The sequence below is a fragment of the Numenius arquata genome, chromosome 6 (assembly GCF_964106895.1).
Source record: "Numenius arquata chromosome 6, bNumArq3.hap1.1, whole genome shotgun sequence".
Classification (NCBI taxonomy): domain Eukaryota; kingdom Metazoa; phylum Chordata; class Aves; order Charadriiformes; family Scolopacidae; genus Numenius; species Numenius arquata.
In genome coordinates this window covers 5,882,666-5,908,339 of record NC_133581.1, presented here as the reverse complement: position 1 = coordinate 5,908,339, position 25,674 = coordinate 5,882,666, and the positions used below count along the sequence as shown (strand labels likewise).

At 37.5% G+C, this 25,674-nt stretch overlaps 1 protein-coding gene across 3 annotated transcripts in view; it reads right to left on the bottom strand.

Annotated features, from left to right (window-relative positions):
• Nucleotides 1–25,674, bottom strand: part of PPP1R13B (protein phosphatase 1 regulatory subunit 13B) — a 69,937-nt gene that overhangs the window by 41,639 nt on the left and 2,624 nt on the right. For all 3 annotated transcript variants that reach the window (XM_074149091.1, XM_074149092.1, XM_074149093.1), the window contains exon 2: nucleotides 2,555–2,702. In XM_074149091.1, coding sequence (XP_074005192.1) covers nucleotides 2,555–2,702 — 148 coding nt within the window. The remainder of the gene's footprint in view (nucleotides 1–2,554; nucleotides 2,703–25,674) is intronic.

Here is a 25,674-nt window from a genome sequence, read left to right as displayed (position 1 = left end):
GTGTGCCCAGGTGGCCGAGAAGGCCAACAGCATCCTGGCCTGTATCAGGAACAGTGTGGCCAGCAGAACTAGGGCAGTGGTCATCCCCCTGTACTGGGCACTGGTGACGCCCCACCTCGAGTGCTGGGTCCAGTTTTGGGCCCCTTACCACAAAAAAAGACGCTGAGGTGCTTGAGTGGGTCCAGAGAAGGGCAACAAAGCTGGTGAGGGGTCTGGAGCACAAGTCTTATGAGGAGAGGCTGAGGGAACTGGGTTTGTTCAGTCTGGAGAAAAGGAGGCTGAGGGGAGACCTTATCACTCTCCACAAGTCCCTGAAAGGAGGGTGTAGAGAGGGGGGCTGTCCGTCTCTTCTCCCAGGTAACAAGTGATAGGACAAGAGGAAACTCCTCAAGGGGTGGTTTAGATTGGATATCAGGAAAATTTTTTACACTGAGTTATTAAGCATTGGAACAGGCTGCCCAGGGAAGTCGTTGAGTCACCATCCCTGGAGGCATTTAAAACATAGGTAGACATAGCGCTTAGAGATATGGTTTAGTGATGGTTTTTGTCCATGCTAGGCTGACGGTTGGACTCGATGGTCTGAAAGGTCCCTTCCAACCTTGGTGATTCTATGATTCTAGGTAGAAGCCTTAGGCAGGGCTCTGCTCCTGAACTTAGGTGTCTGTATGTAGATGCCTACTTCAGAAAACTGGAAGAGCTCTGATGCTCAAAATCAAATAGATAATAACTAGCTGAAATCAGTGATCACCATGTTCTACTCACGGAAATATCTAGGTCTCCATTGACTATAATCTGAACAAAGACACAAAATTCATACGGTAGATACCCAAATTTAGTCTTATTCTCTCCATCACAACTTCCTGGATAAGTTTTATTTTCCACCTTGTAGAAGCTTTCGGCATTAGATATCTAACACTTTGAGAAATGATGTATTACATCCATAAATAAAATATTTTCTCATTCTTAGAAATAATAGAAAACGTGTACTTGTACTTGCCAGGGTTGCAAGCCCTAAGCGCCCCAGAAAGATGCTGTGGATCACTGGCTACAGTTTCCAGTCACCCTTTGAAGGTGGTTGACAACATTCTCTGCAGTATTTTAAGAAGTACAACCTCAAAGCATTGTGAAAGCAGAAGAAAAAAATAACACTATAGATGTTACACTTTCACAGACAAATGATTGTAAAATATTAGGGATATTTGAGTGCTGTTAAACACAGTCTGCAGATCCATTTTAGAAATTTATGCAATGCACTTGGCATCGTAGACTCTCCATCTTGTACAAGTCTTAACCCTCCTGTAAGTTTTATCCTTAAAGACAGTTTTCTCAGTATGAACTGAATTTGTACTCCTAGAACCGCAGATGTGCTTAAGCTCCCCCCGCTCACTCTTGCCTGAACTCTGTGAGTTCCCATCCAGTTAGGAAATGACTCCTTGAGGCACCTTTTCCCTTTACAAAGTCTTAGAAAAAAGAGGAGGAACAGTTTCTCCAGCAAGAAAACATTCTAGATAGCTAATACTTAAAAGCTCCAAAGGCATCTGAATAATGCCTGCTTTGTCTGTTAGACAAAAAGCCCCTGACCAAAACAAAACCCCTCTATGAAAAATTTAAGAACTCAATATCAAGTTATGACCTTATCACTCTGTATCCAATACAGATGACATAAACAGCTTAAACAGGGGTGACTTCAGTAACTGAGGAATAAGAACCTATTATCCTCACCCATCCACCAATTCTACTCACATCCATACATTGACATACTATAACCTAGAGGGCTTGCACTACACACAGTTGCAAGAATCCAGCCAGAAACAGAATCCACAATAGCGTGTTTTGACACACTCCTGAAAAGAAATGCCCACCCCATTATTCTGTGAATTAATAATTGCAATACAAATAGGGTACAGGCACTACTACCTGCCCCAAGGGAGGCTGTCAAATCTTTGAAGTGTTCATGAAGAAGCTGGAGATACCACGTCTAGTTCTGGCACAATTCTGTCTGCAAAACATCTGCTATTCACGATACAGAAAGAAAAATAAAATCTATAGCCATTCTTAAATTTCAGGTTGTGTTCACATGCCTAACAGTGAGGAAATTGGATTGGAAAGAATGCAGGTGATGATACGCACCCACTTACTATGAGAGAAGATCACCGAGATTCCATATTGCTATTTAAACATCCTCCATCCTACATATGCTGTTTGCCTATTTGAAATAAATGGCTTCTAGAAGTGAAAATATCCCCCCATTTTTTTCTCCTTGAAGATGGGGATACTGAAGACTTTGTTTATGTAATTTGAAAAACTCAAATACAGAACTCTAACATATCTTACACACGCATTTTATCAAATACTTCATGCTGAGGAATAACATGGAGGGAAAAAAAAGTAAAGAATTGCATTAATCTCTACAGATATTCAATTATCATGCTTTGAATCAAAGTTTGCTAGAAAAAAGTACAATTTGAAATCCTTAATATTGAAAAGCCACTCTTACATTTTTTTCGTAGTGGTACATATAGTTAAATCAATTTCTACTGAACATTTTACTTACCGTTCCCACGCCATACTTCAGCCAGATGGCAGCTTCCTTCTCCAGGCTCTTTGCAGAACTCTACTACATCGCGACAAGTTGTTTCTGGTGTAATTGGAACTTCTGTCAAAATCTGTTCATTGTTGCTCAAAAACACAGTTAATATCATCTGAAAGAAAAAACGAAAAGTAGCAGAATATTAGAAAAAAAAAAAATTTACAAGAATAAGATTATGGGTAAAATTTATAATCCCCCTGTAAGTGGAAAAGTATGCTTATGGTTGGTTACCACAATCCATCAGATTAGTTTTCAGTTTCTTGTAACTTTGCCAAAGCTTTAGTCTTTTGTGTTGATTTTTTTTGACAGTGCATTGAATCGACAATTTATTTTTTTTTTTAAAGCTTCAGTAGAAACGGTTTAGTTCTGTCTGAAAATAAGGGCAGGAGGGAAGGAACAGGTTTTGTCTATGTTAGATGCTTGAAATCATAGCATTTAATACCTAAATAAATACATACTTTCGCAAAGTAACCTGAAGCTTCACAGGTGGGCAACCCTTTGCATGATGGATGTCATTTTTGCAATTTGTCTGAAGATACAGTTATATTTGGTTGAATTGTAAGTCTTTGGTTAAACGGTAAACCTCAGAATTAAAAAAAAAAAAAAAAAAAACAACATTTTTCAAGGGATTACATTTGCTTAGTACACTTGCTAGAGCTAAAAACCTCTGAGAAGTCGGTTCTTTCTGTACTACTTTAGCCCCAGCCCCGAGCTCGCTGTGTTGATCAGACTGTACACGCAGCCTTCCCACGGCGGTACTAAGCGTGCTCTCTTCACTCAAAGTTACAACGTGAACAGACTCCTTTTCCTCTAGTAACTGCTCCCAGCTATTCCAGTTGGAAAGCAGCCACAAACCAGAAAATAGCTTATCTTCCCCTCCCCACCTTAACAGCATTCAAGATGACTTGACGTCAAGGAAAACAAAAAGAGAAAAAGTGGGATGAAATCTATAAAGGAAAAAGCCTAACACTAAGAGCGAGTGGGTCAATGTAAACTTCTGTTCAAATTCCTTGCTCCACCTTAAATAAATGCGTGCAGAAATACATATATCCAGAGATACTCCCATCCTTCTTCACGTTAGCAGGTGTAACTTGCTCAAAAGTCAAACACTCGAAAACTGTGCACGTTAACTTAACCCACCTCACCCCCTTGGTGCATATGTATTATATGATCATTTATACATATATATATAAAATATGTTCATTTGCTACATTCCCCCTATTAAGGGCCTCCGCCTTATACAATATTCTCAATGGATTTGTTCTATAGGCCCTCATATCGTTTACTGCAAAAGCTAATGTAGTTAACAGCTGAGGGGCTTGTAAGAAGGAAAAGATAAAAAACATTCTACCAAGAAACAAAGTCCTAATACAACAATGCTGAAAGGATTCAATTTTTCCTGAGTGAGACTGGTCGAGGACCAATGAAGGTTGCATCCAAAGACAAGTATTCCTATGTTACACTAAATCCTCTGAAACATACCTGACCCTAAGCTCCTGCTTAAAAATTAAACAGATACTTTTAACCGTTCTCTCTCTCTGCACCGTAATTTCCCATCTGTAGTCACACTACTGTTCTGTAAACTCATGGGGATAGAGCAGAGATAAAGTGATGTTTAAAAGACAAAGATACCATAATAATAATAATGTCCCTAAAGAATGTGACAAAACCGCCAATTTTGTCTGCAAAGAAAGTTCTTTCAGATCTTTCCAGTAAATAAAGTGTGGCATCACATATCGAACCACAAAGATTAAACCTAACTATTTAAAAGCTCTTCATTAAATGAGCACTCTCCACTTAAACAAAATTGTGCCTCAATTTGCATATGCAATTCTTAAAAACATTCATAACACTTTTATCTGTGGGACATATACACGTACCAAACTGGAGATTTGCATTAATAACAGCTAAATGCTGAGCGAGAGCAGTCTATCTACTTCAGAAGCAGGCGCAGGACAAACTCCAAGAAAGCCCAGGCTTCAAGCTCTCAGTCTCCTTGTCAGTCCTCCAGGCTATTTTAAGTCCATGTTCCTACTCTCCCTCAGCCTGCCAAGTTTGTACGCTGTATCCTGAAGTTTTCAAGTAACTACACTTCAACACAAGCAGGAGTCATCCAGGGCCGTAAATACACTAGAATTCACCCCTGAGTTTCTCCAAGAGTGGCATTAAGGGAGGCTACAGTAACAGCCATAGCACAAGCTCGGAGGAAGCTACAGGATGCAGCCACAGATAATAATTAAAGTGCACGTAACCATCTACTGTTAACAGCTCACAATGTTATTTTTCCCCTGTAGAAGATTCAGACATCGCCTCAATAATCAGTGACTGTGGGATCTTTAGCAGAATAAATATCTGATGTGGAATCTAGTAGTGGAACTTGACCTCATATTTAAGAAGAAAGAGTCATATATATTAATATAAAACCATAGGCTTAGAAGAAACCTTTAAGAGGTCATCTAATGCAGTCTCTTGGCCTCAGGCAGGATCAACTATACCCACATTACTCTGCAGAGATGCTTGTTTAACCTGTTCTGGAAAGCCTTTCATGATGGAAATTCTACCACGTCCCTGAACCATCCACCCCAGAAACCCAGGACTCCTATTCCAAGACATTTTTGAAAGTCTAGTCAAAGCTTTCCTTGCCACTATTTAAACCCACTAGTTCTTATCCTACCCACAGGGGCGATAGAAAAGACCTTTTTTCCCTGAAGTTAAATACATAATAAATGATTAAATTAAATAAGTTAAACACCACCAGTTTAACAGAGAATTATTAATGCCAATATTCTAAGTACAGTTTCCCTGTAACACTTGATCGTGATTTCAAAATAACATCCAAGTTTCCCAAACTTTATGAGAATGCCAAGAGACCCTGGCTTTACTGAAGTCATGCTATGATGTATACTGTGTCTTTACCATTTGCCTGAAAGACCTGTTACCTTTTTGTGAAAGGATTAATAGAATGACTTGATGTCATGTGGTTTTACATGGTTTCAAAATTCCAATTTTTTATTGCTGTAGAGATAACATTGACCCAGAAAACTTTTTTCATGTACTCAAGATTATCTGCCTGCACCTGCAGACAGGCTGAAAAAGAAAGAAAAGCCTTGGAGATGTGAATTGGCCCATACATCTCAGTCAGTACTCCATAAATTCAGACCTCAACCACTATATAAACTCAGTCTCCTTTGCAAGACCAGGCCAAAACTTGCTGTACCTCAAGCACACCGCTTTCTTCTCACAGCTCCAACCGCACCAGTACTGTCTTCTCCAAAGCCGGGTGTCACTCACAATATCATCTGCCAGACAGCCCGGGGAAAGGCTCCTCCACTAACGAGGAGACAAGGTGCTTGTAGCCAACTATTGTCACACCACTCCTCAAGCAAACTTGGTTAAGTAAGGATTTATTTTTAACAGGTTGTCTGAGTAACACCGAAGGAACCGAAACACTGTGCTGTGAAAACAGATGTCCTGAAACACACACAGGAAGACTCAAAATATTGAATGTTATTAATATATTGCAATATTAATTAGATTTTCAAGTCAGTGTCATAGCTGTTCCTATTTGTGTTGGGGGTGGATTAAGAATCAGAGGTATTTCATAGTGATAAAACACAAAGATGCATTGATGGAGCCTGGAAATTCGCTGTTGAAGGATATGAGTGAAGCATACGCATGAAATACACAGTACACCTACAGCAGTAAATCAACTTTATGAAAAAAATATTCTTAGCTAAAGATTAGGACACAGGAGAACTGACTGGTAAATCCTTTGATTTCTCATTTTAAATTAACTCCTAAATAGGAACAACTGTAAAGACCCATCTTGTTAAAATCCATATTCTTTAAAGTGAGATCATGACCATTGTAGCATTTAGTTGATAATCTCCCAATTCACTCATTCAAAACTTTTAATACACAGACGCAATGTCACACAATGTGATCAACCCAACACTCATGAGCAAGTCACATCAGTGCTGCTAAATCCTATATTGTTTCCACAATGAACACCAAGCTCCAAATATCACACCTCTCAAAGCTGTTGCTCTCCTCTACTGCTCCTGCTACCAAACCAATGGCTTTATTCCAACTTTCATCAATTCTCACCTCCTCTTCTCTTCTTTTTAACTTCCTCCCAACCTCCTGCATCTCTCTTCACAGTTCAGGTCTTTTCCGTGTCAGAGAAGCTACAACAAACATCACAAACTGCCTTCAAAGCTACTCTGCCATCTCACTCATCTCTCTGGCTACAAAACAGACACAAATAAGCTGTCAATACGCTGAAAAGCACCGCCAATCAGGCTAATAAAATATTGGTTTCTCTACTTAAACTTATCTAACAGTCTAACTGCACTCCCCTACAATGCAATTACTTACGACTGGAATAAAACTAGACCACCACTATAAAACCAGAAGACGGCAGCTGATGTAGGATGTTTTTTCTTAGTTAAGGAACAGCCTAGAAAGCTAAAACTCCCACTGCTGAATGAAGTCTTTTCCTCACCATTTTTCTATAATCCTGCTGAAAAAAATAGAACTTTTTTGATCTTCAGCTAGTATCCTGAATTAAAAAAACCACAGGTATACATTTAATTAGATCCCCTTTAACACAAGTTTTTTGTTAAAGAAATACAACTTACTCAACTATTATCTTATGCTACCAAGTCCTGAAACACTGGTACTTGAGAAGAAAATGAATCGTACACCTCCACTGCCTTACACCCAAGTTAATTTACTAACTCAGACAGCTAATACAATCAATAGTGGCGTTTCAGGCTAACAGCTCATGTAAGTATATATTCCCTGATACCCTACTCACAGAAAATTGAATTATTTAAGCTATCAGAAAGCAATCAGACAAGTACTGTTTCAGGACATGCTGAAACATTAGAATTTAAAACAAGTCGGAGATTATTTTCTGACAGCAATAGTAACATATTCAACTAGAAAAATAGAGAGAGTGAGTTCTGGGGATGAAGACGGGAAATTACTCAGCTGGCTCTTTACTTCTAACTGTTTTTTAACTAAGCCTCACATTTCCACTCAAAACCAGGGTTCCTGGCAAAAATGTATCAGATGATCATTCCTTTTCCCGCATATAGCCTATTTTATGTCCACAACAACAAAATAATTTAGAAAAGCCACATCTGTGAAAGATTAGAAGATCATTCAAGCAGTCAACAAAAGGTTAAGAAAAAAACCCACATCCTAAGAAAATGAAAACCATTCATTTTTCACTTTGTGCTATTCATTGCTCTCATTACCCAAATCTAGATATAGGAATGCCTGCCTGATATTAAAGGTACAGTGGATAACAGATCTTTGTGTGTTACCTTCTGCCAATTCAAGAATTCTCAAGCATATGATTGTGAGTTAAAAATATACCGAACATTTAATATGGGCAACTCTTCCAGCAGAAGAGTGATCAGACACTTCAAATATAGGAAATGTTGATTATTAAAAGGCTGACACACAATGAACTTAAAGCACAAAACACATTTATGATAGAAAGGCCAACTTCATTCCTTCTGTTTGGAATTGGAAGGTATGATCTTCTCACAATGCATTTTCCCCTAATAAAGCGTTCCAAAAAATCCCTTCATGATCCCGTGCTTTGCCATTTCAGAGCACATAGTGGTGCCTACAGCTCCAGGACGAGAAAATGAGCAAAGAGACGAGACTTCTTCAAAGTCAATCTCTTTCACAGCAGAGATCTCAACATCTGCCAAGAAGTTCTAACAACATTCATCCTTGATTTTGCTGACTTGGGAGTCCCAGGAGCTTGCTATATTTAAGGTGCTACTACAATAGTTTTAACCAAAAAGTCCAAACCCGTATCTTACTGAAACGTCAAAGCCCCACCAATCAAATACGAACTTTGATTAAGACTGAGGTTTTGACTTACTTGAAAAAGTACAGAACGAGACGCAAGCAAAATGTGAAGAGACAAAAAATCATCCCTTTGGTGATGAGGCATATTAATATGCACAACCCTACATACAGAATGGTCAGAGTTACAAATTATCAATTATCTCATGCAAGTTTGCTTGCCTGGAATTCATGCCATTACATAAATCTCGCACCAGCTACAGCTGTGGAAATTCTAGTTGCGTTATTCAAGCACTAAAGCAGAATTTTAACTTTATTTGCAGTATGAATGCTGCCCCTTTATAAGATTATAGACGCAATCAGATGAAGCTTTGAGCAATTACATTTTAAAAGAAACCAGACCATGAAATTATAACCACAAAACTGTTTTAATTAAAGCCATCTAAAGTACATTCTTGACCTGTCATGAGTATTTCCTTATACTGTTGAGATTTCAGAACAAACAAATCCCAAATAAATCTATGATGTTTATTGTTATTTGTAAACCTCAGAAAAACAATAAGATTAAAACATTTCACTTCCCCATATTAAAAAGAAACATTTGAAGTCTAATAAACAAGTTATACACCATGCTTCATTCCGATAATTATTTACTTTCGGAATGAAACCATTCTTTTTAAAACCGGATCTGTTGAAGAATTTTACACAATACGTTTACGAGTCTTATTTCAAATAAGAGCATCAAGACACACAGCAAATTTATTATTGATTACTGTGTTTCATCAGGAGACTTCTTTCCTTTAACATCTTTTCCCCTTCCCCATATCTGGGGTGAGAAATAACTGCGTTCGATATCCGTATTTCTGAACACATTTCCTCATGTCCTCCTCACAGCCAAGCTGTACAAGCTTCAATTTCAGGCCAAAATTTAAAGCCCAGCGATGCCTTTTGACTGTAGTAGTAAAATTCACACAGGTAGTGCAACCAACAGACTTCAGTATGCAAAGAATACAAAAATGAGTCAAGTTTTCTGCCAAAATGCAGACTTGTGAAACCAATAGCATGTTTCCTACTACACTTTCAAATTGGAAGCCAATCGCCTCCATATGGCCTCCTAAAGAATTCACAAAATTGGGAGTGGGTCTCAGACACTAAAACCGTATAGCATTCAGCTATGGGCTACTAACAAATGTTTAAACCATAAATTTCTCTACTGATAAACATAAGCATTTATAAGGTTACTCAAAAATACAAACAAGCTAACGTTATTCTTGGATAACATTTGCTATTTTGAGAAAATCTGAAAATTTAATATTTTTTAAGTGTACTTTAATTATACCTAGCTCACAAAGGCATTTTTTGCCTAAGCTTATATGCTAGTTTCATTAACTTGCCATTTTGCAATCACTGACACAAAAGAAAAAAAAAAAATAAAAAATTGATCCACCTTGAGATCCACCTTCATCAGGCTCTGCACAAGACAATCTGGCTACAGAAAACAGAACCAAGAGGAAAAAAAAATAGTCTTGCCAAACAATACTTTTATCAACAGACTCAGTGATGGAGTATAACGTTAGTCCTAAAAATCACTTAAAAAAAAAAAAAAGGTATTTAACTCTTTTTATAGAAACGCAGAAGCATAGCATTAAAAGAAATCCTTATAAAATGTAGGAAAGTCTTGTTTAAAGCCTACATGTATGCAATGGCTTAAATAACTGACAAAAAATACGGACATTTCCTCCCAGGACTTTGAGGACTGTTGCCTTTGCCCTCTTCAGTAAGTGAGCTTTCATATGGGACAGCAGGTATTCAACAGAATTCAGACAATTTCAAAAAACCTACACCTATTTGATATTTATTTGCTGAAGGGGCACTTAGGACAGTCTTGCTTTTTGTTACTGAAAGATAAAAAACGCTACAGCATCAATCGTAGATCTGGAATTTAAAGCCTCTTGCTCTTTCAGCAGCAGCATTTTTGTAGGGCACAGAAACAAGCCAACATTTTTGCTAGAGGAAGGAAACAGCAACTATCATCACGTATTTAAATATATTCAACTAAGCAAGATAGAGCCACAGATTATTAAATGGCAGGTATTGTAGTAGTTAACTGAAAGCCTTCCAGAGCTCTAGGAAAACAATACTTAATGGAAACAATAGCAACTCAAAGTTCACTTGTGTAAACAACACAAGCAACACACGGACTCCAATGGGTGTTCCGAAGGCTGAGAGAAGCAAGATAGGAATAGGGCTAAAAAGAAAAAAAACAAAAACAAATACAACTGACCTAACAAGTTTTAAGTTTCTCACATCTGCCTAAGACAGAAGAGCGACACAATCATTCAGACATGATAAACCTATAACAGATTTTAGACCACACATTGTTATATTAGAAGTCACAGCCAATCTATGGCACTAAACCCCTGCCAGCTCTCCAGACATTGCAGAAGCTGCCTGTGACATTGGAATGCCTTCGTTTTGAAGGTGGTTCTGTTAAATGCAACCAGGAGCTGAGATTTGGTTAAATTACTTTAAAAGATGGGCCGTAAACATGTGGCTACAGAAAGGAAAATGGGTATAGCTGAAAAGGGGCAAGTTAAAAAAAAAATAAAAGAAGCTGCATTACAAATAAAACTATTAATTTAAGAAGAAATCTGTCCAAGTGCAATATTTAACATCATTAGCTAAAGGAACACAGCCTGAAGTTAGAGAAATCTATAAAACATGCCTTTTGTGATGTTTTCTAGTGGAAAATGCAATTTGGCACTTGCCACAGAATGAGTTCAACATCCCTGCATCGTATTATCTGTTGGCTCGATTCCTAAATTGCTACATCTGGAGAAACAGCAAGAGATCTTGTTGTTGCTCCTTGACGCAAATAATTCTACTAAAGGACTGTCAAGACACTAGTTACCACGTAAGAGACTTTGGAACACAGGGATAATTCTAGGTACACCAACAAGTTCTTGCTGAGCATGTTTCTCTGTTAGGCAACATACCTAAGAGACTGTGGGCCAGATGCCATCTTCCACGATGTACACAACTACTATTGAAAGGTGCAAGTTGGAGACATCTTGAAAGTCTCTCTAATCAGTTGATGCTGGATGCTCTATCAGTTGATGCTGGATTTCCTAAACCCCTTACGAAGTTCATGACAACTCGATACATAGAAGTAAGTATTTTCGCCTTGCAAAGTAGTATTCTTTGATTTGTTAGAGGACTATTGCAAGTGAGTCTTTGCCATCTGTCAACCAAGAACAGAAACCCCACCTTTAAACCAAGCAGCTCTGAAGAAGTCCCTGACACTTTTTCAGACACTTGCTGGTTTCATTAAGGATATTCCTTTTTATCTTTTAGAATATTTTTTGTCTGTGAACCTTAGGATGACAAACCTCATCTAGTACTGCCTGCTTGATGTCAATGAGATTTATCCAGAGCACCTTGAAAAAACAAAACACAAACACCAGCAGGCACATCAGTCTTGCGCTGATTATTAAATAAAAAAGTAAAAGAAATTGCTAATCTATTTAAGAAACTAGCAAACACCCCTGCTATAACTAAATATTTTAATAGTTGTTTAGGTGTATTAATGTAAGAATTCCTTAAACAATGGATTCTTGCCAAACTCTTTTTAGAAACCTGCAGCCGAGACTGCATTCGCAAATGCATGGAACACTAGTAACATGCAGGAAAAGTCTCAAGTTCAGGGGACACCAAGACTCCAGATCAAAACAATAGCGACAAGCTGCACTCATCTTTCCTGAAGCCCATTTGTCCATACACTCTGACAGCTCTATTTTATTAAAATATAAACACAATGTCCACATTTCTACTATTCTTCATATCTCCAACCCAGGGTCCTCTAAATGGTTCAGAGAGTTAAGGGGGACCCCCCCAGTCCAGGGTCAGATGTGGCCCCGTAGAACCCAGGGAAAAGGAGGGAGGAAACCCTGTGGCACTACAACCACATCTCATCATACAAGATCACAAATGCAACTTCAGAGGTCTAAATCTTTCCTACCTGTCAAGGTAACCAGCACGTCATGCATCAAATGCATGACAAGCTTGAAACAACAGTCCTCAAATATTAACTGCCCGTTTCATCGCATCAGCTGATGAGATATGAATAACGTGAAAAATTACTATTAAATATTTCACTTTCCTGATCATTACAGAAGACGCGTTGCTGAAGAACAATGCAACTGTAGTACTGTAAAATCTGCAGTAAACTCGGGTGAACTGGCAATAAATTAAAAACAGAACTAAATGAATCCAAGATGACTCAGCTTCAGAGGTCATTTTATTATGTAAGAATTTCAGCTTTCCAGTCAAGAAAAAAAGTCATATTCACCAAAAGGAAAAGTTTAAAAAAAAAAGGCAAAACAAACAACAAAAAAAAAAATCATGCACAAAGCCAAGCCAAAAAACCATATACCACACAAACAAAACCCCCTAAAACACCAAACTATACAAAAGAGGACAGCCCCTCAAAGCCTCAAGAACTAGATGACAGATAAGAAAGATTAAAAAAAAAAAATTAGTATGATACTTTTATTGGGTGGGGGACATGGGGAGAACTGATATTCGAAATTTTTGCATACTGGGATTAGCAATACTTTAAGTTACTTTGAAAGAAAGTTCATTCTGACAACACAAGGGAAAGCGGAAGAGCAGGGTTAAGTGTGAGGTTTTGGGTTAATTTTCCTGAAAGCCAACTTAGTCTTCAAAATCCACATGCAACAAAAGTGTCCCACAGAATTTGTATCACAGAACTGAGTGTTCTCAAATTATTGAAAATATTTTGGCCAAGGCTAAAAAAAGGGAGGTGCTGATGTTTCTACAGTCTTGTGTTCGACCTTGTCAACAGCTACAGCAAAGTCATCCAACATCCACTGAATTCCAGAAAAGCCGGGCCTACCAACTGCATAGAAAATAATTTCATAAAAAAAAAAGTATAGGATACAGACATTTGTCTTGTATTTTACAACTTTTCAACACAATAAAAGACAAACAAACAAAAAAGGCAAAACCACAAAAAAAAACACCCAACCAACCAACACAGAATTTTAACTAAAGACACTGTGCTTTTTGTCAATGAATTAAGGTGATTTGCAGCACCAAACGTGACTTTTTCATTTTAGAAACAAGGAAATCAACAGCCACACACCCATATGTAATGTGGAATCAGTGCTGCTCTTTCCTTTTATTTTCAAGAGAGTGAAACAAGAAGGGACTGCCACGGCTTTCTCCCTCTGAGCGGAAAGTATTAACAAAATACTGATTGTTTACTGTATCGCTTTCAGGGAATACCAACCATTCGATGTTAGACGCAATGTTAGCTGGCTTGGCAAAAATATAAAAAGCGAGAAGTGAATACGTCCTTTGGGATTCAACAGGCAGTCTGCAGAGCTTCCCTTCCATCAGAGTGGAAATTGGACATAATAGAAAATAACTCTTTGCAGCGCATTTCTTTAGTTTTTAAATGGCAGGTTTAAAAATTAAAAGCTGTTCTGTTTTACTCTCAGATCTCCACTTTGTCTGAATCAAAAGCAATAAATACTAATAATTTAAAAAAAAACAAACAACAACTTATGCAAGGTAAAATTAAAAATTTCAGACATTTCATATACAGAAGAAACACATATAAGTCAGTAATCTCTGATCTTCAAGTAGAAATCCCACATAGACACACACTAACCCATTATAAGGATACACTGATCGGTTTTACAAAAAGAAATCTCAAAACGCTTAATATTACAGCAAATAAACAAAAAGCAAAGTAATCCCACCTTCTTTTTTATAATTCTGTCCTTTGTCCAGTTTTTAGAGTTAAGTCCAGTCTTTTCTGGTAGCCAGGATTTGTCTTTTGATGTTTTTATAATATTCTGAAGGACCATCCTTAAAATATTCTTCATGTGGACAGTTGCAAATAGCGATGAATATAAAAATAACGTGTAGAGCTAAAACCTAAGAAGAGTTCCTGTGCAACAACTACAGTGAAAAACTACTTAAATGGAGTATTTTTGGTCTACTGGCATATGAATTCAAGCAGTAATGACGAGCAGTGATAAGATGTTCTAAAGAAACAAGACAGGCCCCAGATGTGACAGGAACAAGATAGGCTAGATCAAGTTTCACCTAATTAGGCAAGGTTGCAGTAGGAGAGCTCTGCCATCCTCTCGTAGGGCAGCAGTCATCTTTGTTTGCTATTATAATAATGACAAACAGTAAGTATTCATCGTAAATAAATTTACATATAAGGCTCTGACTGTCTCAAAAGAGACAGAAGTGATTTTCCTGCTGAAGGGGGCAATGGTATGAGCAGAAGTTCCAAAAGCAACTGATCCCAAAGACCATCAAACAACATTTCCATGACACATTTTCTTAGATCAGGAAAACGTTTTAAAGAGACCAACTGCCTTAAAAACAAAGCCACACAACAACAACAACAAATCCACCACGTATTTATGCCTAAAAATACTATAGTTCAAGCACTACTCCATTCTTGGCAAAGTCGGTCTTCTTGCTGGACGCAATTCAAGCGGCAGAGAATATAAAACTGTAAACTACGTTTCTGATTGCCTCTTCATGTCAAGGGACAGTGACTGTTTATCATCATTCCTGTCAACACCACACAGGATCCAGAGTGGGGAACAGAGAGAGAGAGATGGCACCAACAGCGCGTTCAGCTCCTACTCTACACTTGCAGGAGCAAAGCGTATTCTCCAGCCTGGCCCATTCCCTTAATAGAGAAAACAGAGAGAAAGAGTGAGCAAATGGCCCAAGGGCGTTAAAAAAACAAAAGAAAAATCCAACCCATACTATGAAAGATCAACAGAACTTGAACAACCCACCTCTCAGAGCTACAAGCTGCGTTTTCTGTGTAGCACCTTACCCGTTAACTGCAGGAAGGGAAAAGCAAGGGGTTCTCGGCTTCGTTTGTGATCCACAGGATCGTTACATTCCCCTTCTCTACAAGCAGCGGCAGAGAAGCAGCCAGTAAGACACCGTATTTAGCCTGCTTCAGCATTCAGAAATAGCGCTGTCCTCCCTTAACGCATTTTGTCAGTAACAAAAACATTCTGATCCCATGCAGTATTCCTTCCTCCTCGGCAAACACGTATCACGTCGAGAGGTTTATTGAGAATGTAATCGGCAGAATCATTTCAGACTTATAAAATGCTGCGACTTAAAAAAATTAACCTGTGAGCAACCGAGAACATTTTAAAGAGACGAGAAACTGGAAGACATTTCTTAAAAGGGAAGAGTTGTTTTGCTTTTTGGAAGAATGGAAAAATCTAATCTGGTTGTTCTCCAAAACTGGATCGTATCTTTATCTGCCAGAAAAACAAATAGTGTAACATGAATAAATATTTGAGAGAAAAAGCTGAGCCTATATTAACACATATTGTTCCACACTTCCAACTATGGCTACTGGCTGATTCTTCTAAACAAACCCCCAAAACTTATAAAAGCCTTACTTGCAATAGAAAGGTCTAACACAGACCTGCAGACCAGAATTCTATGGGATGGCCCAACTCTAAAGCCTGGCATCACCATTGGATAATTTGGTTCTTTCAAAAGAGGAATATAAACTAAAATAAAGGTGTGTCACTGAATTGCCCTTTTATCCTGTCATCCTCCCTTCTGAAATAACTGAAAACACCTGCAGCTTGTTAAAGCAGATAATTAATAAAAACAAGCACAGCGTAGTCCCTTACTTTCTCTCATATAGTCCGTGGATAGATGGTCTTCGCGTTGAGTATCTGCTCCAGTGCAGTTATTTGGCTGACTGATTTATAACTGTTAGGTAGGTAAATATACATCTAGGATATATGTGGAGAGATAAGGATACCACAACCCCTGGCTGCTTAATGCGCTATCAGCCTCAAAATCCTAAATTAAAGAAAAAGGGGGATTTTCCTCCCAAATACATGAAGAGGTTTTAAATCTTCTAAATGAAGGAGGTGAGGTACGTGCAGTATTTCATAGACAGCAGTTATGACCCTATATTAAATGTAAAAAACCATGTAAGATCCAAGAGGACTTGCCCTGTGTGACAAAGCTCTCACACAGCAAAACTATGTATGTGCAGATTATGTAAATCACTCAACAGGAAAGTAAATGCAGCCGATGATCCTACTAAAGCATTTTAACATGAAGACCTCAGAAAAACCACACGGAATGATGTAGGAAAAAGAATATAAAGTAAAATTGGAAGTATAGTTCCCTAACATGTACACAACTTTACAGCAAATATTTACAGAAAATGGATAATTACTTAACGTAATGCTATAGATTAAAAATGGTGGATGTGAGCAACTAAGAATACACAGAGAAGTAATGAACAAGTATAAAGAAAAGCGAAAGTTCAGAAGGAACAAAAGGGTATCACTAACTTTAAATAAAGCCTTATTTGTTTTAATAACTTTTGTTCCACTTTGCCACCCTCTAACCCCCTCACTATTTTCACTTCTTTCCTCCTGCTATTTAAGCTATACTGTAAATGCCTAATATGCACATATACAATTTATTTATTTGGAACATGCTTAACTACAAATGGTCACAAATGCACAGCGGCTCTGTAAGCTAGGCTTTTCCACATTTGTGGAAAAATAATTTAAACAGATACCTTAAGATTACTTTCAGATTAAAATTAACTTATTAGAATTTGCATACAAGATAAAGATTTAAAAAAAAAAAAAAAAAAAACAACAACAAAGAGCTTGCTTGCTTTTTGTAGTCTCTTTCCATTTCTCCAGTAGAAGCAGTCAAAAATCTATGGATCATACTGGGAAAAGCAAAAAAAAAACCAAAAAAACCAAAAAACCACAAAACAAAACAACACAACCACCACAAAACAAAACCCACGAACAAAAAAAACCACCCCAAAAATCAAAGTTTTCACAGGTAATTGTAAATTAATAATACTTAATGAGACAGGTACCTAGGTTTACCTATCACTTCCACTTAGGTAAACTGACAACTGAGTTTATGTACTACTTAAATCTATTTTACTGAGGTAAAAAATGTGATGTTCTATTAGACTATAACAGCTGTACACTCAATAACCTATGCAGAGTGTGATTTGTGGTGAGCGTGCTTCCTTTTTCCAATCAAAGGGGAATCCCGGGGGGGACAGGGGGCATGGAGGAGGGAGAGGTGGTGTATGGAAGGGATTTTATCAACTGCTCTCCAAATGATGTTAGGAGCACAGAAGCATCCCTGAGTCCCCAGCATATCAGACTGTTTACTCCAGTATGACTACTGGAACTAATATATAAACTAATATATAAAAACATATATAGCTACATGAGAACATTCACATTTTTGCATTCTTTCACATATTTTGAAGACATCTTTTCTCCCAAGAAAACTGCAGTACTTAACAGGACAAGGAGGATGACTGAACGGAAGGCAAAAAGTTGATAAAGAAACTCAGGCACAATCAGAACACTCTCATCCCTGAGCACTGGAAGGAAAGAGGCTGTTGAGACCTCACTGCTTGAAAAATTTCTGTATCATTTGTGAGATAATAAGAAAAAGCTGACCAAAAGCTTTTCCCCGCTTCTGAAAGATACAAGCAAGTACATGCACACTCCAGATCAAGCTGACTTGTAATTTTGTGCCAAGGCTTCTCAGTTCTTCAGAGCTCAGAGCGCAATCTGAGCAGGATTTGGTACCTTTAGATGACTGGGGGAAGGGAGCAGCACTAAATGGGGGTAATCCACTAATGCACCGAAGATTCAAATCACAAAGATTTGCTAGGTTGAATGCTACAAAACACTCAGAAACACAAAAATACTGTATTAGAAACAGTGTATAGTAAATCCTCTGATTTAGTGTACCGTTTATGTCCCTTAAAGTGTTTTTTCAGGCCATAATTTTCTACCATAAATACAAAAATCCACTATAAAAAGAGTATCAAAGTAGTCTAAAGGTTGGTAAATGGGAAAGTAAATAAAATACAGAAGTTCTCTAGTTGTTTAGCTAAAAATGAGCAACATAAATTAAGGTATTCCAACATAAGTATTTGAGTTGGACTCCGAAAATCACACTGGGGGAAACAGAGCGGTTTATAATTCAGAGTTTGAACTGATTTAAACCTCCTTCACCACTTTACCTCCTATCAGTGATACAAAACCAAATACTACTGCTCTCCACCATCTGGGGGGGGGTGGGCAAAAAAGGAGGAAAATACAGCCCTGCAGTCAGGAATTTGCCAGCAACAGACTTGAAACTGATTTGTTTCAATGTAAAACTTGGGTTTTTATAGCATATTCCCATATCCAACAAGCTCTTGCTGAAGTGGTGATAAATGACAATAAAATAGTAAATACACTGCGGTGTTAGCACACCAAGAAGCTCGTCAGAAAAAGGACTGAAAAGATTTTTAAGTGACACGAGCTAGAAAAGACACCAACCCATGTGCTATGGTTTTAAAATAATTGCATTGATCCTGACGTGATTTAGAAGTGTAAAGGAGGTCAACCATTACAGATCTTTTTTCCACTATCAGAACTACATGACTCAGACCTGCAGCTAAAATTTTCTGAAATCTAGATAACTTGGGACAATAAAGCAGTACGTAAGGAAATTAAGCATCAGGCACGCTGAGACATTCAGAGCTGCATGCAGAGATGAAGCTGCATACAGAGATGACTTTCAAAGTTTATTTTTATAAGACACTGTTTCAAGAATTCAATAATCTCCCAAAGTGTACACACAGTCCAATTGTTTGGAGCCTGAACAGTAATTAACCCATTTGTTAGCCTGCAGAATCATCCAAAATTTCAATTCCAAGAATTCGCTTATTTAAAATACACAGCAGGAAAATCTAACCGCTTCTTTTGTTGATGTATCTAAATAGCAACTTTAACACCAAGAACCCTGTTTGACTATTTCTAAATTATATTTGACTAAGCTAAGTATCAAACATACTCATGTGCTATAAAAATTATCTCACAGGATTTGTAAGAAATGGCTGTTGGTTCGCAGATGTACTTTCTCGGATGCCCAAATAATAAGTTAGCTAAGCTGTCAGTGGGGAACTTACAGTTTCAGGCAAGTAATCGCTAGTTGAACTGTTTAAACTTACTAGAGATACTAGTTTCCTGTGCTACCCACATCAGCACACAGTACATGCTCTATCACATTCTTCTCTCTGCAAAATGCTAACAGCCTGCCAACCATTTTACAGACATCAATTATACCATAACAATGTGTAAATATCCTCTCCTTGCATATCTTTTCAAAGGAAACGATTCACATATTAGTAACATTTATTAAAGACATATTATAAAGTTTTGAATTTAAGTAATTTCAAAGCCCCTATCTTTGGCTAGATGGGATAGATTCAGGTTAGGTTTTGACTAACACACTAGTTAAGATTTTAAAAGATAGGCAGACACACGCTCTGAAGCCTGATTTGGTGGTTGTTTTCTTTTTAAAGTAGTAAATAAAGGTAGAAAAAAAAGAGGTTGAACTACGCTGAAAGTACCATAAGTATGTTTAAAGTATCCCCTTCAGAACAGGAGTAAAAATGCCAACAGGTGCAGCACTGTCTTGAATCATAAATTAGACAAATTGCATTAGGAAACAGGATTAGAAAAGGATTTTCTCATGCAAACATGCATTCAAAGTATGTCTCCTCAACAACATAAACTGTACCTGTTATTCTAAACTCAACCCAGCTTCTTTGAGAAATTAAAAAAAAATATTTATATGCAGGTAAACCTGTACTTAACGGCTATGGTAAACTTTGCTAGTCTCATGCCGCCCTATTTCTTTCCCTTTAAACATCAGGAAGCAACGCAGGCAATACTTTTCTCCACGTATTAATAATGTAGCCCTGTCTACTGCTTTTTCACCCTATACTGTAACTCTTAACAATTCTCAGCTATTCACCTTAGTAGGTCTGGACCTACTACATTCTGGTTTTCAGGAAAGCGAGGTTTGCTGGTCTCAAAGTGTCAAGAATTGGCTCCCAGGAGAGCAGAGAACAGAATTAATTCAGATGCTAGTCAATGCACTGTGCTTAGGTGAGTGGGGTCAACCCATGGGATGTGGGATGGGATAAATTCTCCCAGATGAGCCTGGCAGAGACCTTTGCTCTGCACTGTCTTCTTGTTTTGATTTCAGAGAGCAGGGAAGTTACTCTTCTTTGCCACTTGGGACATGAATTACATATCATCGAGATATATCTAACCATATTCATTCACCACCATGGAGCTGCTTCAGGCTGAAAAATTCCAACAACCTAAACCAATAACACTGATTACATTCTTCCTGCAATCTACACATTTCTGCCCTTTCTCGTGCTGGTTCCAGGGCTTATCTGACCCTGCACCGAGTTGGTTTCAGTGTGCTCAGCTGGCAGAAAAGTACCCTGGGAAAAAGAAAAAAAAAAATAAATAAAGCAAACAAGTTAACAACTTCCTGCTGAGTTCGCATACTGAGACAGCTCAGCACAGAATCAGGTAAATACCAGAGACAATACGAGAGAGGAGGCAGGATTAAAGCAGCCCCTGCAGCTACATCGCCTTCACCTACACAAAACTGAAGCCTCAGTTTCCCCCATTCTCAACTTATAAACAGTAGTTTGGTCATGCGAAAGCTGAAATCCTTTTGTCAAACTTAAAGCAGACATAAGGTGAAACAGAGAGTCTGCAGCATATGCAAGTTTAGATTAGAATGTTTACTGCTGAGTTGGAATTCCTTAAATAAAAATTTAGTTTTATAGCTACAGTCTCCTCGCACATAAACAGGATTCTGCAGCTAAGCAAAGCAATGAATTGAAAACTAAAAACCGTCTTATTTGTACTTCCACTATTGAAGAACTAGGCTAAATTACATTATGAATCTTAGAGAATAATAAAATAATAGGCAAAAGCCAGGAAGAATGCAATACTGCAGAGTGGGGGAAAAAAATGACAGCTGACTAGTAACCGCCACCTAAATTTTATTGTTTTTCCTTTTTTTGGTTCCAACTTTATATTTGTTCTCAAGATTTCCTCAAAGACCACACATTTTACATATCCCTTACTTGCTCCTGTTTCTGGGAAAATATAAAGCGTTACTGGATACCCAATAAAGATGTGAAAACTGGTGAAACCATAACTTATCTCTGAAGCAACAACGTTACTGCACTGCAGAGATCTTTAGTTCCATTTCACTGTTCTACTCACTGGCGAAATAGCCAGAGAACAAAATTCAAAGTATGTGGCCTGTGGTACAGCTCCGCAGTAAGCTAAACTGAATAAATAAAAATACTGAAAGGGAAAGATTCCACTTCTATATCACGAATCTCAGCCAAGTGATCTGCTCCCTCCTGTGCATTTTTTTTTTCCCCCCATTTTTAGTGACCTGGTTGAGTTTGCTGAGCCAAGCAGCACAGTCCATTCAAAGCAAATGGTGGGAATGAGCAGGAAGGAAGAGGAAACAGCCTCTTCCACCCACCACAGGAAATGGTTTACCCACCTCATCCCTATTGTAAAACCTCAGCCCCGAAAGGAATTCAGTTGCTCCAACATCCTACTGCACCACAATGATAAACCTGCACCCTCCCATCCAAGGACCATCACGTGTACTTACTTCTAAGCAAGATTTTAAGAAAACAAAGTGACTTAAAATCTGGGAAAAGGGACTGAAAGTTTATGTTCAAAACAATTCTTTTCCTCAACTGAGCATTTCAGGTTCTCGCTTGTCCTTTGAGTTATTATAGAATTTATACTTTGTCTTCTTGGTAGCACTGTTGCTTTTGACACACAAGTCTACTCTGAAGGATGGTGTCTATTATTGCACAATATAATTCTATTATTGTCTGTCATAAAAAAATTGTTCTCAGAACCTCAAAACATTGAGTACATTCCATGGATATACTGCCTAACACATTAGAGATTATTCCATGCTTCCAAGTTTAATTGATTCTACTGACGGATTTCCAAACTACCAGAAAAATGTACCAACCTGAAATGTTTAAATTAGTATTTTATGATATTTATTTACTTATAAAAGTCTTATAGTTTAAGAATCAGGGAGACACAGGATTCAAGACTGATGGAAAAGCTGTCCACAAATGAAGAAAGATATTTGAAATCACCTAGTAATACCATTTTTCAAAGAAGAAAAAAAAATTGTCTCACTTTGCTGGGGTCTGACACAAGCCCAAGAATGAATCTCCTATATCCCAGACCAGCATATTCAGCTCCAGTTGAAGTATTTTGAGCTATCCTGCGCTAGTAATTAATGTATGGTAATACTAAGCTTTTAATTTAGACAAACACATAAGACTTGTAAATTCCAACAGTGAGTCATGATGGAAAGGGAGCAAGACATCTTCCTTCTACCCCCCCAATTAGGCAATAATTTGTTTGCTTCTTCAAACCTCCATTTTCAACAGTTATTTTTTATTTTTGAAGGTGCCTCCAGCTTATAAGGACAAAAAAAACTAGATCTAAAAATCCCTAAATGTTTAAAAGGATAATAAACGTAAGCTTTGATTACGCTACCAAGCATTAAACTGCATATTCTTCAAAAAAGGCACTGTCTTTATTCTATGTACAGACAGCTCTTAGAATAACACAGGCTGTTTCACAGCTGTCTGTGACCTTAATATAAATAAAAGAATAAGCTAGATTTTAATTTTTTTAAATTATATATTTCACATCAAACTTGGATTTGTTAGATTAACATAACCCGATCTGGTGGAATGGAATTTTCTTGTCAAATAAATACCTATTCTCTCTAAAGTCTGCAATGGGCAATAATCTCATGTACAATAATTTATTAAAGAGAAACTAATGGAGCATCCTTTCCCTCAAAATTTTCTCATGTGTTCCATTAGAATCCAGATGCATTTATTAAATATATTTAAATATTCTATTATCAGAGTAGCCTATGAATCGTACTTTTTGTTGACATGGTGAAGCTGATGAACTTACTTTTACCACAAAATAGGCCATATTCTGTCATCCTAAAAAAAACAGTGACATGATCCAAAAAAACATGAAATGGCCTTTAAGCTTTGTTGAAATAAATAACTCCATTATTAATGGCTGATAAGCTTGCAAATTATTCTCCACAGTCAGTTCAGATTTACTCAGCAAACAAGGATGATATTAGTATTGCAGATAACTATACAGCTCTGAATTAAATGCAATGTATTTTATCTCAACATCACTGAAAATTCCTAATATTAATTTAAGTGTATTAAAGCGACACATCTTCCTTCAGACTCCTACAACATAGAATTGTATTAGTAGTGACCTTCCTAAGGGAGAAAACAATGTACGCTGATTTGAAAATATTTTAGTTTTCAATTAGGAATAAGCAATGCCCACTTTGGACTTTTGGGGAAAGGTTTTAGACTGAATACGTGACAAACATCTACTCATTTGAAAAAAAAACCAAAAACCATCACCACAACCAAACAAAAAAAACCCAAAAAAAACCCCACTCTTTCTCTAGATTCACCTGGAAGATAGCTTAATTCAAAAGTACTACTGCAGATACCCATCTTTGGTTTGTGTTTTATGAGCCATGTTATATGTCTTCATAGGCACATATGTAGCAATTAAGATATTAATGAAAACTGTAATACTCAAGATCCGCTTGTATATTGTCTAGTCCAACATAAAATAAGTATCGGTCATGGTCATCTTTGGAGAAAAGTTAGCATCGCACAGAATTAACTAGACAAAGAAAAAGGACACTAAACACTGGACACTAAACACTGTCCAGATTTTTCACTCTCCCTTCTATCAAAACAAACACAACCACCCGATCCCACACATAAAAACAGAAGCATCCAACAAGTCTTTGACTCTAAGCTTCACACAAAGTCCCACAAGGTTTCTCCTAGATGTGTTCAAAAATGTGAACGCTGGCTGCAACCTGATAGTAATTTCTCCCAATTAAGTTAAAGTCCTGCAGCACTAGGTGCTAGGTGAATACTCAATACTATTCCACCTAACGGATTCAGTCCATCGCAATTTCTTACACAGCATCCACCATCGCCTCTCCTATCACCTCACTGACGGTGTACAGACTCAGCATACTTCTGTGCCTTTGGCACGATACGTTACCTCACATAAGCTGTAAAAGAATGATATCCAAAACTCAGGTAAGAAATAGGAAGTGTTATATACTTCTCAACTGTTGCAGTTCCTTCTTCCACCGTAACTCTTCTTAAGTAGGAACACAGTGCTCCTCCTAAGTGGCCTTTTCTTGCCTGCACCCTATGCTCAAGGAATATGGCTAATACTTGCCAGCAGAGGCAATTTTGGAACTACCATGCAAGAAGAAAAAGCATTAATTGCATTCTTTAAGGAAAAATTTCCAACACTCTTCCAAAACCAAAATCTAAAGTCCCACCAAAAAAAAAAAAACCAAACCAAACACAAACCCAAAGAAAAGAAAAGAAGAGAAAAGAAAAGAAAAGAAAAGGGAGGGGGGAAGTCTCCTCCAAACAAGTTATAGATTATATGGCTGAAAGAGGAGCTACACACACAATATTTTTGTAACTAAAATACAACCGTGGCTGTTTTAACTCAAAAGATTTCCTGTTTGAAAGGTATCACATAGTTCTGGGTTTGCACATTTTATTTTAAGAATGCAATAAATACTAACCTTTTTTTTTTTTTCTGTGAAAAAAACCTTCATTATAACTCAAGGCTTACTTATAGCAGCTCTTTTAGTAAGTTCCTTAGCAGAGGTGATGCTCCGTGAGCATCACAAGCTCCTCATACACATAGCCCTTATGTCCTGAAGGCAATGAAAGAGTTTATGACGGATGTGCCTCGTCAGCAAAGCAAAAAACAATGGGTGAGAAAAGCGCAGTCCACATCATTGTAACTTCTTGAATATGAACTTATATGGAAAGGACGCAAAAGAACAGAGGAGGAGGTATCCTGGTCACAAAAGAAATCGTAACTGATGAAAACCTCTCAGAAGTAACCCTGTTCTCCACGTGGAGAAAAAAAAAATAATCACCACCACCAAAACACAGGAAGAGAAGAAAACAGATCATTCCACTTTCTGTGCTTCAGATATAACTTCATTCTTAAAAATGGTTGTATGGAATGTAAAAAAAAAAAAAAAATTACCAACTGAAAAATGGCCTCAATCAATTACTTCAAATCCAATATATGCAAATCATAAGAAACTAGGAAAGTTTAATAATATTTCATTTTAATTTGTTAACACAAAACTGTAGTGATACACATTTGCTACAACAGTTGAAGTCTAGTAGTATTAAA